The sequence below is a fragment of the Mauremys mutica genome, unplaced genomic scaffold, assembly GCF_020497125.1.
Source record: "Mauremys mutica isolate MM-2020 ecotype Southern unplaced genomic scaffold, ASM2049712v1 000710F_np12_obj, whole genome shotgun sequence".
Classification (NCBI taxonomy): Eukaryota; Metazoa; Chordata; order Testudines; family Geoemydidae; genus Mauremys; species Mauremys mutica.
Window position 1 is genome coordinate 159,424 of NW_025423039.1, and position 13,960 is coordinate 173,383.

Below are 13,960 nucleotides of genomic sequence, written 5' to 3' on the forward strand. Positions count from 1 at the left end.
CCCCGTGGTCCATGTCGGTGCCCGTGCCCCATGGTCGGTGTGCTTGCCCCAGGGTCGGTTCCCGTGCCCCGTGGTCCGTGTCGGTGCCCATGCCCCACGGTCGGTGCCCGTGCCCCGCGGTCCGTGTCGGTGCCCGTGCCCCACGGTCGGTGCCCGTGCCCCGCGGTCCGTGTCGGTGCCCGTGCCCCACGGTCGGTGCCCGTGCCCCGCGGTCCGTGTCGGTGCCTGTGCCCCGTGGTCGGTGTGCTTGCCCCAGGGTCGGTTCCCGTGCCCAGTGGTCGGTGCCCGTGCCCCGCGGTCCGTGTCGGTGCCCGTGCCCCGCGCTGCGCAACGCAGGGCTCGCCTGAGGACGTGAACAGGAGGAAACACTTGCGCACCCTGTGCACGGTTGGCCTGTGGAACCCCCTGCCACAGGACATTGTGCAGGGGGGCTGGGCAGAAGGAGAGCGACCTCCCTGGGGGACAGGTCCAGTGCTGGCCAGTAGCTGCAATGGCCAGGCGCAGCCCCCTGCCCGGGGTGACCGCGGGCCTCTGGCAACCAGGAGCCTGGGGGGAGCAGGCTGTGTTGTGTTCGCTCCCTGGGAAGCCCGGCCCTGGGCGCAGTGGCAGGACGCCTGCCCTCGCTTTGCCAAGGGGCTGGACGAGGGGCGGCTGACGGCTCTGCCAAGGGGGACGTCCGTCCCTTTTATCATCCACCCGGTGAGTTCATGCGGGGACCTAGGGCAGCTAGGCCCCTCCGCCCCCTGCCGTGTCTCGGCGCCCGGGACCCACAGCCCTGGCAACAGGACCTGGCAGAGACATGCCGGGCTGGGCTAGCAGGGGCTGCGGGTCGGGAGTGAGGGGCACCGTCAGGGCTGGGGGGGGCCGGGCTGGGCTAGCAGGGGCTGCGGGTCGGGAGTGAGGGGCACCGGCAGAGCTGGGGGGAGGGGGCAGGGCTGGGGAGTGGAGGTTTGGGGGGGTCCTGGAGGGTCTCCCATTAACCCTTTCTCCTCCAGGGCCCTATTGGTAGGAGTTCAGGCCTGGTGGGTCTCTGAGTCACCCCCCCCCAAAGCCAGGGCTTAATCGGGGCTTGGGCGTGATTAGTCTTTGGCAAAGCTGCTTGACTCCGCGGCTAAGCCCGTCTTTGCCGCCCTTGGGCTGTGCTGGGCACAGCGCTGCCGGGGGATAAGCCCGGCTCAGCCGAGCTTTCCAGTTTTAGGGGCGATTAAGGAAGGAGCCAGTGTTAACTGGGGCAAAGACAGATCCCGCTGCCCTTCCCCACGCGGCCCAGGGCACCCCCTGGCTCCCTAGGGTATAAAAGACCCCTCTCTCGGCCCCTCCACCACTCACTGCCGCCTGCCATGGCCGCCCCGCCCGTCTGAGTGCCCTGGGGCCCACTGGTGCCACGGTGACACAGGGCTGGGCTGCGCGAGGGCACAGGGACGCTACCTCTCCGACCGCAGCCGCTGCCTTCCCTCCTTCCCGCCGGTGCCGCGGCTGCTAGCTGCTTGTGTGTCTGTCCATCCATCCATCTGTGCCGAGACCACATCCCTCTGTCCCCGTCGATCTATCTACCCCCAGCCACCCCCTCTATCCGTCTATCTATCTACCCCATCCACCCCCTCTATCTATCTACCTATCTACCCCATCCACCCCCTCTATCTACCCCCAGCCACCCCTCTATCTATCTCCATCTACCCCTCTATCTATCTACCTATCTACCCCCATCCACCCCCTCTATCTATCTACCCCCAGCCACCCCTCTATCTATCTCCATCTACCCCTCTATCTATCTACCTATCTACCCCCATCCACCCCCTCTATCTATCTACCCCCAGCCACCCCTCTATCTATCTCCATCTACCCCTCTATCTATCTACCTATCTACCCCCATCCACCCCATCTATCTACCCCATCCACCCCCTCTATCTATCTACCCCATCCACCCCATCTATCTATCTATCTATCTATCTATCTATCTACCCCATCCACCCCCTCTATCTATCTATCTATCTATCTATCTATCTATCTACCCCCATCCACCCCTCTATCTATCTACCCCCATCCACCCCCTCTATCTATCTATCTATCTATCTATCTACCCCCATCCACCCCATCTATCTACCCCCATCCACCCCCTCTATCTATCTATCTATCCATCCCCAGCCACTGTCCCTCTTTCCAAAAACACGCCTCCATCCATCCTGTAGCCTCTCCACCCACTCGCTGCCCCAGCCTCCATCCCCACAAACACGCCTCCCCCCACTGCTCCCTGCCTGCCTCGGCCGCCCCTTCCCGCCAGCCATGCACAAGACCCGCGACCTGCGGGACGACCTCCCGGAGGATTTTTTCATCCCGGTGCCTCTGGACACAAACAATCTGACGGCGCTGAGCCCGTTCCTGGTGCCGCAGACACACCTGGGCAGCCCGGTCATCTTCATGGGCATGTCAGCCTTCATGTTCCTGCTCATCGTGCTGGGCGTGCCCATCAACGTGCTCACCGTCTTCTGCACCGCCAAGTACAAGAAGCTGCGCTCCCACCTCAACTACATCCTGGTCAACCTGGCCGTGGCCAACCTGCTGGTCATCTGCGTGGGCACCACCACGGCCTTCTATAGCTTCTCCCACATGTACTTCGCCCTGGGCCCCATGGCCTGCAAGATCGAGGGCTTCGCTGCCACGCTGGGGGGTGAGTGGGGCTGCGGGTCGGGAGTGAGGGGCACCGGCAGGTGCTGGGGGGGCAGGGGCTGCGGGTCGGGAGTGAGAGGTACCGGCAGGTGCTGGGGGGGCAGGGGCTGCGGGTCAGGAGTGAGGGGCACCGGCAGGGCTGGGCTAGCAGGGGCTGCGGGTCGGGAGTGAGGGGCACCGGCAGGGCTGGGCTAGCAGGGGCTGCGGGTCGGGAGTGAAGGGCACCGGCAGGTGCTGGGGGGGCAGGGGCTGCGGGTCGGGAGTGAGGGGCACCGGCAGGGCTGGGCTAGCAGGGCCTGCGGGTCGGGAGTGAGGGGCACCGGCAGGGCTGGGGGGGCAGGGGCTGCGGGTCGGGAGTGAGAGGAACCGGCAGGTGCTGGGGGGGCAGGGGCTGCGGGTCAGGAGTGAGGGGCACCGGCAGGGCTGGGCTAGCAGGGGCTGCGGGTCGGGAGTGAGGGGCACCGGCAGGGGTGGGCTAGCAGGGGCTGCGGGTCGGGAGTGAAGGGCACCGGCAGGTGCTGGGGGGGCAGGGGCTGCGGGTCGGGAGTGAGGGGCACCGGCAGGGCTGGGCTAGCAGGGCCTGCGGGTCGGGAGTGAGGGGCACCGGCCGGTGCTGGGGGGGGCAGGGGCTGCGGGTCAGGAGTGAGGGGCACTGGCAGGGCTGCGGGGGGGCAGGGCTGGGCTAGCAGGGGCTGTGGGTCGGGAGTGAGGGGCACCGGCAGGTGCTGGGGGGGCAGGGGCTGCGGGTCAGGAGTGAGGGGCACCGGCAGGTGCTGGGGGGGACAGGGGCTGCGGGTCAGGAGTGAGGGGCACCGGCAGGGCTGCGGGGGGGCAGGCCTGGGCTAGCAGGGGCTGCGGGTCGGGAGTGAGGGGCACCGGCAGGTGCTGGGGGGGACAGGGGCTGCGGGTCGGGAGTGAGGGGCACAGGCAGTGCTGGGGGGACAGGGCCTGCGGGTCGGGAGTGAGGGGCACATGCAGTGCTGTGGGGACAGGGGCTGCGGGTCGGGAGTGAGGGGCACTGGCAGGGCTGTGGGGGGGCAGGGCTTGGCTAGCAGGGGCTGCGGGACCGGAGTGAGGGGCACAGGCAGAGCCGGGGGGACAGGGGCTGCGGGTCGGGAGTGAGGGGCACAGGCAGAGCCGGGGGGACAGGGGCTGCGGGTCGGGAGTGAGGGGCACCAGCAGAGCCGGGGGGACAGGGGCTGCGGGTAGGGAGTGAGGGGCACAGGCAGAGCCGGGGGGACAGGGGCTGCGGCTCGGGAGTGAGGGGCACAGGCCGAGCTGGGGGGACAGGGGCTGCGGGTCGGGAGTGAGGGGCACAGGCAGAGCCGGGGGACAGGGGCTGCGGGTCGGGAGTGAGGGGCACAGGCAGAGCTGGGGGGACAGGGGCTGCGGGTCGGGAGTGAGGGGCACTGGCAGGGCTGTGGGGGGGCAGGGCTTGGCTAGCAGGGGCTGCGGGTCGGGAGTGAGGGGCACAGGCAGAGCCGGGGGGACAGGGGCTGCGGGTCGGGAGTGAGGGGCACAGGCAGAGCCGGGGGGACAGGGGCTGCGGGTCGGGAGTGAGGGGCACCGGCAGAGCCGGGGGGACAGGGGCTGCGGGTCGGGAGTGAGGGGCCCCGGCAGAGCCGGGGGGACAGGGGCTGTGGGTCGGGAGTGAGGGGCACAGGCAGAGCTGGGGGGACAGGGGCTGCGGGTCGGGAGTGAGGGGCACAGGCAGAGCCGGGGGGACAGGGGCTGCGGGTCGGGAGTGAGGGGCACCGGCAGAGCCGGGGGGACAGGGGCCGCGGGTCGGGAGTGAGGGGCACCGGCAGATCCGGGGGGGCAGGGGCTGCGGGTCGGGAGTGAGTGGCACCGGCAGGGCTGGGGGTCCGGGGTGGGCTAGCTGGGGGCTGGGGGTCGAAGGCAGGGGGTCGGGGGCGGATGGGATCCCTGCTGCCCCGCTGGTCTCAGCCTCTCCACCTCAGGCATGGTGAGTCTCTGGTCTCTGGCCGTCGTGGCCTTCGAGCGATTCCTGGTGATCTGCAAACCCCTGGGGAACTTCACGTTCCGCGGCACCCACGCCATCATCGGCTGCCTCCTCACCTGGGTCTTCGGCCTCGTGGCCTCTGCACCCCCCCTCTTCGGATGGAGCCGGTAGGGGACAGCGGGGGGAGCCGAGGATGGGCTGGCAGGGGCTGCAGGTCGGGAGTGAGGGGCACCGCAGGGCTGGGGGGCTGGGAGTCAGCAGTGGGGGGCACCGGTGGGGCTGGGGGGCAGGGCCGGGCTAGCAGGGGCTGTGGGTCGGGTGTGGGGGGCGCCGGCGGGGCTGGGGGGCAGGGCCGGGCTAGCAGGGGCTGTGGGTCGGGTGTGGGGGGCGCTGGCGGGGCTGGGGGGCAGGGCCGGGCTAGCGGGGGCTGGGGGTCGGGTGTGGGGGGCGCCGGCGGGGCTGGGGGGCAGGGCCGGGCTAGCAGGGGCTGCGTCCCCCCCAGGTACATCCCCGAGGGGCTCCAGTGCTCGTGCGGCCCCGACTGGTACACGACCAACAACAAGTGGAACAACGAGTCCTACGTGATCTTCCTCTTCTGCTTCTGCTTCGGGGTCCCCCTCAGCGTCATCGTCTTCTCCTACGGCCGCCTGCTGCTGACGCTGCGAGCCGTGAGTGCCCCCGCCGGGCCCCCGGGGCCCCCCGACTCCGCTCCCGCCGCCACGGGCCCCCCGACTCTGCTCCTGCCGCCCCGGGGCCCCCCGACTCTGCTCCCGCCGCCCCGGGCCCCCCGACTCTGCTCCCGCCGCCAGGGCCCCCCGACTCTGCTCCCGCCGCCACGGGGCCCCCCGACTCTGCTCCCGCCGCCCCGGGGCCCCCCGACTCTGCTCCCGCCGCCACGGGCCCCCCGACTCCGCTCCCGCCGCCCCGGGGCCCCCGACTCTGCTCCCGCCGCCAGGGCCCCCCCGACTCTGCTCCCGCCGCCACGGGGCCCCCCGACTCTGCTCCCGCCGCCACGGGCCCCCCGACTCTGCTCCCGCCGCCACGGGCCCCCCGACTCCGCTCCCGCCGCCACGGGGCCCCCCGACTCTGCTCCCGCCGCCCCGGGCCCCCCGACTCTGCTCCCGCCGCCACGGGGCCCCCGACTCCGCTCCCGCTGCCACGGGCCCCCCGACTCCGCTCCCGCCGCCACGGGCCCCCCGACTCTGCTCCCGCCGCCACGGGCCCCCCGACTCCGCTCCCGACTCCGCTCCCGCTGCCACGGGCCCCCCAACTCTGCTCCCGCTGCCATGGGCCCCCCAACTTCCCCCGACTCCGCTCCCGCCACCCCGGGGCCCCCCGACTCTGCTCCTGCCGCCACGGGCCCCCCGACTCTGCTCCTGCCGCCCCGGGGCCCCCCAACTCTGCTCCCGCTGCCATGGGCCCCCCGACTCCGCTCCCGCCCCCCCGGGGCCCCTCGACTCAGCTCCCGCTGCCACGGGCCCCCCGACTCTGCTCCCGCTGCCATGGGCCCCCCAACTTCCCCCGACTCCGCTCCCGCTGCCCCGGGGCCCCCCGACTCTCCTCCCGCTGCCACGGGCCCCCCGACTCTCCCCGAGTCCACTCCCGCCACCCCGGGTCCTCTCGACTCCGCTCCCGGGGCCCCTGGACTCCGCTCCTGACTCTGCGGGTCCCCGACTCCGCTCCTGCTGCCCCAGATCCTCCCGACTCCCCTCCCACTGCCACGGGCCCCCTGACTCCCCGGGGCCCCCCAACTCCGCACCCGCTGCCCCGGATCCTCCCGACTCCCCTCCCCCTGCCACAGGCCCCCCCGACTCCGCTCCCGCCGACCTGGGGCCCCTGGACTCCGCTCCCGACTCTGCGGGTCCCCGACTCCCCTCCCACTGCCATGGGCCCCCCGACTCCGCGGGTCCCCCGACTCTGCCCCGGCCGCCCTGGATCCTCCCGACTCCGCCTCCGCCGCCACAGGTCCCCTCGACTCCGCTCCTGACTCCCCTCCTGCTGCCACGGGCCCCCCGACTCTGCTCCTGCCGCCCTGGGGCCCCCCGACTTCCTTCCCACCGCCCCAGATCCCCTCAACTCCCATCCCGCCACCCCGGATCCTCCCAACTCCCCTCCTGCTGCCACGGGCCCCCCGACTCCCTGGGGCCCCCCAACTCTGCTCCCGCCACCCCGGGGCCCCCGACTCCGCTCCTGACACCCCGGGGCCTCCCAACTCTGCTCCCGCCAGCACAGGGGCCCCCCGACTCCGCTCCCGACTCCGCGGGCCCCCCTGACTCTGCTCCTGCCGCCCTGCCCCCTTCAACTCCGCTCCCGCCGCCCCGGATCCTCCCGACTCCCCTCCCACTGCCACGGGCCCCCCGACTCCACTCCCGACTCCCCGGATCCTCCCGACTCCCCTCCCGCTGCCACGGGCCCCCCGACTCCGCTCCTGACACCCCGGGGCCTCCGAACTCCCCTCCCGCTGCCACAGCCCCCCCGACTCTGCCCCTACCGGCACAGGGGCCCCCCAACTCTGCTCCCGCCACCCCGGGGCCCCCGACTCCGCTCCCGACTCCCCGGGCCCCCCTGACTCTGCTCCTGCTGCCCTGCCCCCTTCAACTCCGCTCCCGCCGCCCCGGATCCTCCCGACTCCCCTCCCACTGCCACGGGCCCCCCGACTCCACTCCCGACTCCCCGGATCCTCCCGACTCCCCTCCCACTGCCACGGGCCCTCCGACTCCGCTCCTGACACCCCGGGGCCTCCCAACTCCCCTCCCGCTGCCACAGCCCCCCCGACTCTGCCCCTACCGGCACAGGGGCCCCCCAACTCTGCTCCCGCCACCCCGGGGCCCCCGACTCCGCTCCTGACACCCCGGATCCTCCCAACTCCCCTCCCGCTGCCACAGCCCCCCCGACTCTGCCCCTACCGGCACAGGGGCCCCCCAACTCTGCTTCCGCCACCCCGGGGCCCCCGACTCCGCTCCTGACACCCCGGGGCCTCCCAACTCTGCTCCCGCCAGCACAGGGGCCCCCCGACTCCGCTCCCAACTCCCCGGATCCTCCCGACTCCCCTCCCGCTGCCACGAGCCCCCCGACTCCGCTCCTGACACCCCGGGGCCTCCCAACTCTGCTCCTGCCGCCCTGCCCCCCTCAACTCCGCTCCCGCCGCCCCGGATCCTCCCGACTCCCCTCCCGCTGCCACGGGCCCCCCGACTCCACTCCCGACTCCCCGGATCCTCCCGACTCCCCTCCTGCTGCCACGGGCCCCCCGACTCCGCTCCCAACTCCCCGGATCCTCCCGACTCCCCTCCCGCTGCCACGAGCCCCCCGACTCCGCTCCTGACACCCCGGGGCCTCCCAACTCTGCTCCTGCCGCCCTGCCCCCCTCAACTCCGCTCCCGCCGCCCCGGTTCCTCCCGACTCCCCTCCCGCTGCCACGGGCCCCCCGACTCCCCTCCCGACTCCCCGGATCCTCCCGACTCCCCTCCCGCTGCCACGGGCCCCCCGACTCCACTCCCGACTCCCCGGATCCTCCCGACTCCCCTCCTGCTGCCACGGGCCCCCCCCCCGACTGCCTTCCTGCCACAGGGCCCCCCGACTCCTCTCCTGCCGCCCCGGATCCTCCCAACTCCCCTCCCGCTGCCACAGCCCCCCCGACTCTGCTCCTACCGGCCCAGGGGCCCCCCAACTCCGCTCCCGCCGCCCCAGATCCTCCCGACTCCCCTCCTGCTGCCACGGGCCCCCCCCCCGACTGCCTTCCTGCCACAGGGCCCCCCGACTCCCCTCCTGCCGCCCCGGATCCTCCCAACTCCCCTCCCGCTGCCACAGCCCCCCCGACTCTGCTCCTACCGGCCCAGGGGCCCCCCAACTCCGCTCCCGCCGCCCCAGATCCTCCCGACTCCCCTCCCGCTGCCACAGCCCCCCCGACTCTGCTCCTACCGGCCCAGGGGCCCCCCAACTCCGCTCCCGCCGCCCCAGATCCTCCCGACTCCCCTCCTGCTGCCACGGGCCCCCCCCCCGACTGCCTTCCTGCCACAGGGCCCCCCGACTCCCCTCCTGCCGCCCCGGATCCTCCCAACTCCCCTCCCGCTGCCACAGCCCCCCCGACTCTGCTCCTACCGGCCCAGGGGCCCCCCAACTCCGCTCCCGCCGCCCCAGATCCTCCCGACTCCCCTCCTGCTGCCACAGGCCCCCCCGACTCCTGCCAGCACAGATACCCCTCGACTGCCCCTGCCACGAGCACCCCGCTGCCACTGGGGTCCCCCAACTCCCTACTGCCACCAAGGGGACCCCTGCCTCCTGCCAGCCCAGAGACCCTTTCTGCACCCCACTGGCATAGGGTCCCCCCTCCATCCCTGCCCACCCGCCAGTACCCGTCCCTCTGCCTCTGCAGGGACCCGCCCGGCCCAGGGCACCCTCAGCCCCAGCCTCCCCACCATGGGCACCGCCCTGGCCCCTTCCCTTCCACGGGGTCCCAGCGCTGGGAAAGCCATGGGGCGCCCCTGGAGCAGGCAGCGTGTGGGGCGGGGCTCCCCGGCTGGGGGCGACCAAGCTGGTGTGACACGGACAGGGACCGGGACCGGGACCGGGCGAGTCTGGCTGGAGCCGGCTTTATTGGAGGTTTATACAGCGGGGGAGGGACAGACAGAGCCAGGAGACGCCCCTCCCCCCCGTGCCCCCCCACACCCAGTCTCCCCCCAGGACCCCCTTCCATATGGGCTTGGCTGGGTCCCAGCTCTGCCCCCCCGAGCTGTCCCCAAGGAGCCCCCCCCGACGGGTTTGTGTGGGTCCCACCAGGAGGCCACCCTCCCGGTGCCACCCTCATGGGCACTCCCTGGCTGTGTTCCCACAGGGACTGGGGGGGCCACCCCCATGGACACCCCGGGAGCTCCTGGCCACCACCTGGCTGCCCTGCCCGGCCCGACAATTAGCGTCGGTCCCACTGATATGGCCGCCCAACATGGAGGGGGGGGGGTCCCTGTGCTGTGGCCCCACATGGCTAGAGAGGGTCCCACTGCAGTGGCCAGCAGTCTCCCGCGCTGATTCGGGTGGGGCCCAGCAATATGGCCGCTGTGCCCCACAGACGAGCGCAGGCCCCAGGCAATGGCCGCTGTGCCCCACAGACGAGGGGCCGCCCCAGGCAATGGCCGTCCCTGCCCCCTACGGACGAGCGCAGGCCCCAGGCAATGGCCGTTCTGCCCCCCACGGACGAGCGCAGGCCCCAGGCAATGGCCGCTGTGCCCCATGGACGAGCGCAGGCCCCAGGCAATGGCCGTTCTGCCCCCCACGGACGAGCGCAGGCCCCAGGCAATGGCCGGTCTGGCCCCCACGGACGAGCGCAGGCCCCAGGCAATGGCCGTTCTGCCCCCCACGGACGAGCGCAGGCCCCAGGCAATGGCCGCTGTGCCCCACGGACGAGCGCAGGCCCCAGGCAATGGCCGTTCTGCCCCCCACGGACGAGCGCAGGCCCCAGGCAATGGCCGTTCTGCCCCCCACGGACGAGCGCAGGCCCCAGGCAATGGCCGTTCTGCCCCCCACGGACGAGCGCAGGCCCCAGGCAATGGCCGTTCTGCCCCCCACGGACGAGCGCAGGCCCCAGGCAATGGCCGTCCCTGCCCCCTACGGACGAGCGCAGGCCCCAGGCCATGGCCGTTCTGCCCCCCATGGACGAGCGCAGGCCCCAGGCAATGGCCGTTCTGCCCCCCACGGACGAGCGCAGGCCCCAGGCAATGGCCGTTCTGCCCCCCACGGACGAGCGCAGGCCCCAGGCAATGGCCGCTGTGCCCCACGGACGAGCGCAGGCCCCAGGCAATGGCCGTTCTGCCCCCCACGGACGAGCGCAGGCCCCAGGCAATGGCCATTCTGCCCCCCACGGACGAGCGCAGGCCCCAGGCAATGGCCGTTCTGCCCCCCACGGACGAGCGCAGGCCCCAGGCAATGGCCGTCCCTGCCCCCTACGGACGAGCGCAGGCCCCAGGCAATGGCCACTGTGCCCCACGGACGAGCGCAGGCCCCAGGCAATGGCCGTTCTGCCCCCCACGGACGAGCGCAGGCCCCGGGCAATGGCCGTTCTGCCCCCCACGGACGAGCGCAGGCCCCGGGCAATGGCCGTTCTGCCCCCCACGGACGAGCGCAGGGCCCGGGCAATGGCCGTTCTGCCCCCCACGGACGAGCGCAGGCCCCGGGCAATGGCCGTTCTGCCCCCCACGGACGAGCGCAGGCCCCGGGCAATGGCCGTTCTGCCCCCCACGGACGAGCGCAGGCCCCGGGCAATGGCCGTCCCTGCCCCCTACGGACAAGCGCAGGCCCCAGGCAATGGCCGCTGTGCCCCACGGACGAGCACGCGCCCCACTCCATCTCGCCTGCCCCCCACAGGTGGCCAAGCAGCAGGAGCAGTCGGCCACGACGCAGAAGGCCGAGCGGGAGGTGACCAAGATGGTGGTGGTGATGGTGGCCGGGTTCCTGGTGTGCTGGCTGCCCTACGCCTCCTTCGCGCTGTGGGTCGTGACGCACCGTGGGGAGCCCTTCGACGTGCGCCTGGCCTCTGTGCCCTCCGTCTTCTCCAAAGCCTCCACCGTCTACAACCCCGTCATCTACGTCTTCATGAACAAGCAGGTCGGCGCCGGGCCGGGTGGGGCGTGGGGAGCGGCCGAAGGGCAGTGGGGGCGGGGTTGGGGCGTGGGGAGCGGCCGAAGGGCAGTGATGGGGGGCAGAGGGGGCCGGGATGGGGCGTGGGGAGCGGCCGAAGGGCAGTGATGGGGGGCAGAGGGGGCCGGGATGGGGCGTGGGGAGCGGCCGGCCGAAGGGCAGTGATGGGGGGCAGAGGGGGCCGGGATGGGGCGTGGGGAGCGGCCGAAGGGCAGTGATGGGGGGTAGAGGGGGCCGGGATGGGGCGTGGGGGCGCGGCCGATGGGCAGTGATGGGGGGCAGAGGGGGCCGGGATGGGGCGTGGGGACCGGCCGAAGGGCAGTGATGGGGGGCAGAGGGGGCCGGGATGGGGCGTGGGGAGCGGCCGAAGGGCAGTGATGGGGGGCAGAGGGGGCCGGGATGGGGCGTGGGGAGCGGCCGAAGGGCAGTGATGGGGGGCAGAGGGGGCTGGGATCAGGGCAGCGATGCGGGTTGGGAGTCAGGGACGCGCCAGGAAGTGAGCTGGCAGAAAAGAGAGGGGTGGAGTTAGTCAGGGCTCTGCCCCTAGCCCGAGCTGTGGGGCGCCCCCCACGCTCACCCCCCTCTCTTGCAGTTCCGCTCCTGCATGCTGAAGCTGGTGTTCTGCGGCCGCAGCCCCTTCGGGGAGGACGACGACGTCTCGGGGTCCTCGCAGGCCACCCAGGTCTCCTCCGTCTCCTCCAGCCAGGTGTCCCCGGCGTAGCCCTGGACACCCCAGCATGCCCTGCTCGGGGGGGCCCCGAGATATCCCAGCATGCCCTGCTCGGGGGGGGGGTGAGATATCCCAGCATGCCCTGCTCGGGTGTGTGTGTGAGATACCCCAGCATGCCCTGCTTGGGGGGGCCCCGAGATATCCCAGCATGCCCTGCTTGGGGGGGCCCCGAGATACCCCAGCATGCCCTGCTCGGGGGGCCCCGAGATATCCCAGCATGCCCTGCTCGGGTGTGTGTGTGAGATATCCCAGCATGCCCTGCTCGGGTGTGTGTGTGAGATATCCCAGCATGCCCTGCTTGGGGGGGCCCCGAGATACCCCAGCATGCCCTGCTTGGGGGGCCCCGAGATATCCCAGCATGCCCTGCTCGGGGGGCCCCGAGATACCCCAGCATGCCCTGCTCGGGGGGCCCCGAGATATCCCAGCATGCCCTGCTCGGGGGGCCCCGAGATATCCCAGCATGCCCTGCTCGGGGGGGGGGGGGGTGAGATATCCCAGCATGCCCAGCACAGGGGGGGGGAGTGTGAGATATCCCAGCATGCCCTGCTCAGTGGGCGGGTGGTGAGATATCCCAGCATGCCCTGCTCAGCAGGGGGGGGGGGGTGAGATATCCCAGCATGCCCTGCTCCGGGGCCCCTGGGACTTCCCAGCATGCTGTGCTCTGGGCCCCCCCCCAAAGAAATCCCAGCATGCCCTGCGGGGGGGGGCGAGATATCCCAGCATGCCCTGCGGGGGGGGCGAGATATCCCAGCATGCCCTGGGGAACCACAGGCCTGCTGGGCTCGGCCGGGGCGGGGCTATAAGCCAGGTGGGGGTTGGGGGGGCTCTGGGCCACTCGCAGCCCCCCCCTCGCTAGCAGTGCCCCCACCCAGGCCCCCAACAGCCCTCGCCCCTGGCCCCCAACAGACAGGGCCCCCCTAAGATCACCACGGACCCGGCGGGGGCCACACGTGACTGTTGTATATTGTAAATATGAGCCTGGCTATTCCCCCCCCGCTCTAATTACCCCCATGACTGTAATTAATTCCCCCCCCCCGCGTCACTCAGGTAATAAACAGACACTGGAAATGCAGCTCCAGTTCCCAGCGTCCAGGCTCTTTATTAGCCATGGGGGGCGTGGCCTGGGGCAGTCGCTTGGGGGCAGCGTGGGGGCCATGGGGGGGCCCTGCCCGGGGGGGCAGCAGCAACCCCACCACACAGGGCCTTGGGGGGCACCTTGCCAAGTGCTCTACTGTAGTGCCCCTGCCCCGGCTCCACGGTCCCCCTGGCCCCCATGGTCTCCCGGTCCCCCCAGTGCCCTGCCCCCCACGGGCCCCTGGTGTCCTGCCCCCCAGACCCCCATCCTCCCCAGTTCTCTTCCCCCCCATGGCCCCCTTTCTCCCCAGTTCTCTGCCCCCCACAGGCCCCTGGTGTCCTGCCCCCCCAGGCCCCCATTCTCCCCAGTGCCCTGCCCCCCACAGACCCCTGGTGCCCTGCCCCCCTGTGGTCTCCTGTCTCCTACCCCCATGGTCCCTCGTCCCCCCCAGTGCCCAGCGCCCCCAATCCCCCCGGTGCCCTGCCCCCCTGCGACGTTGGGGGGCGCGCACCCGAGTTCTGCTAGTAGTGAACTTTTTTCAAGTGTCAATAGTTCAGAACTAGCGGAATTCCTGGTGAACGCCCCAGAGATGGGGGGCAAGGCACCAGCCCCCCAAATCCCCCATGCACCCCTCACGCAGCCCCCAGCACCCCAATCCACCCCACCCAGCCACAGCCACACACCTGAGACCCCCAATGCCTGCCCCAGCCTCCCCCTTCCCCGGGTACTTATCTGGCTCCTGCTGCACACGGCTCCAGCCCCCCGGCGCTGGGGGGGCTCCTGGCCTGCCCCCCCGACTCCTTCATGGGAAAGGGGAGAGAAGAGGGGAGACCCCGTTCAGTCACCCCCAGGACCCCTTGGCATGGCAAGGGGGGACACAGCCACCCCATCTGCCAAC

General features: G+C 72.1%; 1 protein-coding gene across 1 annotated transcript; it reads left to right on the plus strand.

The window, feature by feature from the left end:
* Positions 1-2,093: 2,093 nt before the first annotated feature.
* On the plus strand, positions 2,094-12,100 carry LOC123357513 (blue-sensitive opsin-like). The gene is made up of 5 exons (XM_045000692.1): positions 2,094-2,668; positions 4,629-4,797; positions 5,133-5,298; positions 10,985-11,224; positions 11,850-12,100. The coding sequence occupies exons 1-5, from the start codon at positions 2,284-2,286 to the stop codon at positions 11,976-11,978; spliced, it is 1,089 nt and encodes a 362-aa protein (XP_044856627.1). The 5' UTR covers positions 2,094-2,283; the 3' UTR covers positions 11,979-12,100.
* The last annotated feature ends 1,860 nt before the right edge of the window (positions 12,101-13,960 follow it).